The sequence below is a fragment of the Saccostrea cucullata genome, unplaced genomic scaffold, assembly GCF_032062105.1.
Source record: "Saccostrea cucullata isolate Sc308-1 unplaced genomic scaffold, CSIRO_AGI_Scuc_v1 ctg13848, whole genome shotgun sequence".
Classification (NCBI taxonomy): Eukaryota; Metazoa; Mollusca; class Bivalvia; order Ostreida; family Ostreidae; genus Saccostrea; species Saccostrea cuccullata.
This window is the reverse complement of record NW_026919363.1, coordinates 10626-16113: the sequence shown is the minus strand read 5'-3', so window position 1 is coordinate 16113 and position 5488 is coordinate 10626. Positions and strand designations below refer to the sequence as shown.

Here is a 5488-nt window from a genome sequence, read left to right as displayed (position 1 = left end):
TAAGCCAACCAAAAATTCTTAATTTAGAATTCACATGCAATGTCACGTGATCGCTATCCGTAGTACGTTAAATGTCCCTGTAATGGTGTTTTAAATGCCTTAAATTTCAACATTTTACATGCAAAATACATGTTTAAATATGTAAATGTTATATATATATATATCTTTAAATTTACAGATTTTTTTTTTTTTTATGCATTCTCATTAATTAAGTAAAACTTAATCTATAGTACTTTATATCAATAAGGTTTCATGCAAGTTTCATTTTTTGTGGCTCCTGTTTTTTTGAGAAGATTTTTAAAGGATCCCACAATTTTCATTGACTATTTCTTTTTTTCCCCTTGGAAAAAAAACTTGGTTCCCTCACCCAAGGATTGTACATGCATGTGCCAAGTTTGGTTGAAACTAGCTCAATGAGAAAAACGTGAATATTATTTGTAATGACAACAAACACCAATGACAGATAATAGACAAATTTATCACAGGCCTTTAGAAAAAAAATTAAGGTGTTGGAAAAAAAAAAAAGGTATAAAACTCTTTTTTATACCTTCTTTCGCAAATAAAATTCTTTTAAATCAAATGCTTAACAATTTTACTTTCTTTCCATATCAATTCAAATATAAACAATCTTATTACACCAAAGTTCATCCTGTAATTCCTTATACTTCTCGAGATATTCTAAATCAATCCACTTCCAAATAGATTTTTCGAAATTTGTTGCCGCCGGGCACACAGTGTTTCACAAACACATCTTTTTTTAAACTCGACATTGCTTGGGCCTTACAAGAGCTACACTAATTGTAAATTGGGAACGATGGGACAAATTTTTCCCAGAATTTATTCAAAAACTCAATAAATATTTGTTCATTTGCATTCGAGCTTTACAAGGTTTTCTCTAATTTGATCATATGATATTATTAAGTCACAACAAAAGGCCCATGGGCCACATCGCTCACCTGAGCACTGTGGCTGGGAAAAAGACAAAATTGGTTTAAACTTGCTTAAATCCAAAACTAGTCCCAAGACCAATAATGGCTTTGCTATTCTTGAGAAGAAGATTTTTAAAGAATTTTCTTTACATTTCTATGTAAAACTTTGGTCGGCGTTTTGGCCCCGCCCTACCCCTGGGGGTCATGATTTTCAACAAACTTAAATTTACACTACCTGAGGATGTTTCTCTATAAGTTTCATCTTTCCTGGCACAGTGGTCTGAGAAGAAGATTTTTAAATCATGCCACCAAATTTTCATAAATTCCCAATTATCTCCCCTTGAATGAGGGCATGGCCCTTCATTTGAACAAACTTCTTATCCCCTTCACCCAAGGATGCTTTGTGGCAAGTTTGATTGAAATTGGCCCAGCGGTTCTTGAGAAGAAGTTGAAAATGTGAAAAGTTTACAGACAGACAGACGGACGCCGGACAAAATGTGATCAGAAAAGCTCACTTGAGCCTTTCGGCTCAGGTGAGCTAAAACATTTTAGCGGTCTAAATGTTTTGAAAATTGAAAGGTATACAATGCATTCCGGAAAATATTTGTTCTACCATGGCTTCATTTACATTCTTAATCAACATGGCTGTGCAGTTGTTGATGCAAATGTTTTCAAATTAATTTTTCGCAAAAGGAATTACTACCGACTTAAGCATACAATCTGGAGTAATAAATCAACTTTGAATTGTTGAAAAATTAAGCAAATACTTTGCAACTCTTCGCTGCACTTTAAACATCATCTGTTTACATGTGAATGACCAGGGGCCCAAGCTAATGTCAAGTAAAAGAAAGTAGGTCATTTTTGAAATTGATTTCAGAATATCTCGAAATGTACCGTATATGGAATTTCAGAGTGAGCTTTGGTACAAATGAAGAATGTTTATCTATGAATAGATTTGAATAGAAAGTAGAATTTTAGAGCATTTGAATAAAAAAAAGAAATAGGGTACCCAGTGTAAGAGTTCAATACCTTTATTTTTTTTACACACATAATTGTTTTAAGTGATCGAAAGGCCTGTGAATTTGATCAGAAAATCTCACTTGAGCTTTCCGTCTGCTCAGGTGAGCTATTACAATGGCACAGAATTCAGCCAATAACCTATGATCAGGATTTAATAAATAAAAAGACTTGATTCTCATTTTTTTTTTGAAATTGAGGCAGGTGGTGGATTTCATAACAAGTTTTTTTTTGCTTTTTCCATTACACAGATATTTTTGACCTTATCAAATGGTGCAGATTTAAGCGTTATATCTGTTGTCAGATATATATCTTTGTTATACATCTAAAAGTCATAAATAGTTATAAGAGTCAATTTTAAATATGTTTATCTCTTACTATACATCATCTCGCATCAGGAGTCTTTCACAACTATTGATGATCCTGTTTAATGATCTCAAGACAACAGCCATGAAAATCACACTGACATATGGGGGACACAGAACGAAAGTTGAATACTAGTTGATTACCGATCCCGATCTGAATTAATTAAGACTTAGAAAACATTTTTTTTTAATTTGTCACGAGGATGAGAATCTAGGTTTTTATTTACTATGGCCTTGCACAGGTATGGTGTGCATTATTCAAGCTGTATTTATTATTTAAATGGTAATATAAGTACCGAACTGTCCATTTTCATGTCCATCATTCCCTAACATGACCAGCTGTACAAACACATGATACATATGTGCTTATGCATGTAACTCAGTTTGTGAGCACAGCTGTCCATGTTGTGACATGATGGACATCAAAATTTACAATTCAGTGCTTAAATAATACAAATGCAGCGCATTCCTTGTTTATCAGAAGCAAAATTAATACTGCAAATTAAATTGTATCATGACTCATAAACTCTTACTGGGAGGTCCTTCCCTCTTCTTGGGTGGTTTACGGCTTGGTGCACTCTTAGTCCATGGAAATATACTTGGTACTGTGCCTTTCTTCAATTTTCTTAGTCCTACAAGGTGTGTAGACATGTTAATTTTAACCATTATAAAATATTTAATTATCTATTTCCAAATTAAAATATTACATGTTTGTTGCACTTGACTCCAAATTCACAACTTGATTTTTGAACTTGAAATAGAAATATCACCTTGATCCAGAAAGTTTATATATTTAGAATTGAACATTTATCGATATAAATTTATTATAAATCTAAATGATCAATGCTCACTTATGTGCATTATTTAAGAAATAAGGTATCATTTTTTGAGTTTTATTGGGATGTAAAACGGGTTGGTCATGTATTCAAATCTCATAAGCCCCTGAAAAGGGCTTTATGGAAGATTGATCATGTGCCAACCTGTTTTACTCAACAATTTAATAAAGTAGCAGCAAACGAACTCAAACTTTGAAGCTGCTTGTAGCCTTGTACCTGTCAATGTTTTTACAATATCATCTTCTTTGAAATGCTTGGAACATACAAATGTGGACTTTGATATCTGAAAAATATCAATCAAGTTGTAGAACATCTAATCGGCATTGTTATTGTTTCAATGACAATTCAAAAGTTATGTGTACATGTACATGTATTAAAAAGTATCAGGCCAAACTTAAAAAATTCTGTTTTTGCGGTTGCTGACCTATAAATTTTAGACTGGGTCGGTAGGTAGGCATTCTTTTTTTTTTTTTGGAAAAAAAAAATCAGATTTTTGTTAGATAACAATTAAAGAGGTTTTCATGCACCTACTAGACATGCATAAGCTCACCTCTTGTTATAAACTATTGAATGATAAAAAAGTGTCAAAATTTGAAAACGAAACTGTTTCAATATTCTGAAATTTTTTTTTAAAAAAAATCAAATTTCCAAATGGCTAAAAAAAGTTTGGGTCGGGTGCATTTTCAGTGGGTCGGTCGGCAACTGCAAACAAACTTAATTTTATTTTAGGCCTCACTGTATGTACACTATTTATTATTCTTCATTTAAAACATCTATATAATGTTAGGAAGATATTAATTTAATTAAAGGGTGCACAAGGTTTTAACTGCTTACCTTGGCTTATTAAGTCAATTGGCCCCTTCACCATAATTGTGGTCTCAAATTTTTGCAGGGCAAATTTATGTGTAAATTATGTTTGATGGCGTTTTTGTTTATACAGATAGATAATCAAATGACAAAAAGAAACAATTACTTTTATTAACCAAAATATAGCATTTCGCCCTGAAAAAGAGTAGTACCACACTTATTGTGAAGGGGCTATGCAAGGGGTTGCTGGAGAGAAAAAAAAATTCAAGTTGGTGCATAAAACAAATCAGGATATTGTACAAAAGAATTTTTCATAGACAAAATTTGATGAAAAGTAGTTCATAGTTGACAGAAAGGAACTGGACATCCTGATTACAAGTGTTGCATGTATATATTCTCAGAACAGTTTATGGCTGGCATTTTATTTTTTGTTTTTGTTGATGCCCATATGACCTATAAATTATAGGTCAATAGATTTGATCAATTGATTTAAATATTGAACATGTATCGTGATACAGTGTAAATACTATACAGGCAGCAGATGTTATGAAGAGAGTTGTTTTTCTTTTGGGAACTAATTAAGCTGCCTGTTGGTTGGAACTGGGCTTGGATTTTAACGTTTATATAAATATTTATCATCCAAAAAACATTTTATATGACTAGAAAATTTATTAAAAGTTGTTATATCGAAATTTAATCATCTAACTTAATAGTGTGTAGAGATGTAGTGCGAGATGATGCGAAACGTTCAAACCTCGCTCGCACCGTTAGCATGCTAGTCGTAAACAACACTGGTGAGGCTATGGAATCTATCGCCTCACTGTGATAAATTATAAGGGTCCTGTATGTCAAAACTCAATGAAATTAAAGGAAAATATCATCAAAATTAAAAAATATGTAACTTTTTTAAGATGTTTCAGTGAGGGATTTTTTTATCCACAAAATCGATAAACTTTGTGTAAGTCACGTGAAAAACTTACATGGAAGTCGGGGCCTTCGTCTCGCCGTACTTTGATAATCCACTCTTTCCGTACAGATGGATCCTTTGGAAAAGAGTGGAAGGATGTCGCTGTACCCCGACGACTGTCTTCATTGCAAAGCGGCACACAACAATAAGCCGCGGAGCCCGTTTTCGCATGGCCGTCCATTTTCAGCGTCTGCTCGCACATGTGCTTTTTGTCAGGTCAGCCTCGTTATCGCTACGAACTCTAGCGCGTGCGTGAATAGAGTCTATTGGGAAATCTTCTCATAGATACACCACTTGGACAGAAAATCTTTAACATTATATGTAGAAGCTTCCTGATGTAGTGTAGATTTTAAAAAAAACGTTTCAATTAATGGTTCCCGAGGGTAGGCTGAAGTCACGACAAGGAATTAAAGTTTAATGTTAAAATATATAAGGAAGAAGAATATGGAGATAATGAACAGTTTTCAATATCAAAATCCATAATATTATGCAAAATATTGAGCAGAACAAACACGGACCTCCGAAACATTAGAGGTGTCATATAATTTTTCAATTTAACGTTATACA

General features: G+C 33.1%; 1 protein-coding gene across 1 annotated transcript; it reads right to left on the bottom strand.

The window, feature by feature from the left end:
- Window positions 1-2844: 2844 nt before the first annotated feature.
- On the bottom strand, window positions 2845-5187 carry LOC134229855 (THAP domain-containing protein 2-like; the record flags this gene model as incomplete). Its single annotated transcript, XM_062711643.1, has 3 exons — window positions 4935-5187; window positions 3364-3430; window positions 2845-2943 (listed from the first exon to the last, which is right to left on the bottom strand). Coding segments are annotated over exons 1-3 (355 nt in total), but the record flags the coding sequence as incomplete, so codon positions are not given.
- Window positions 5188-5488: the final 301 nt, after the last annotated feature.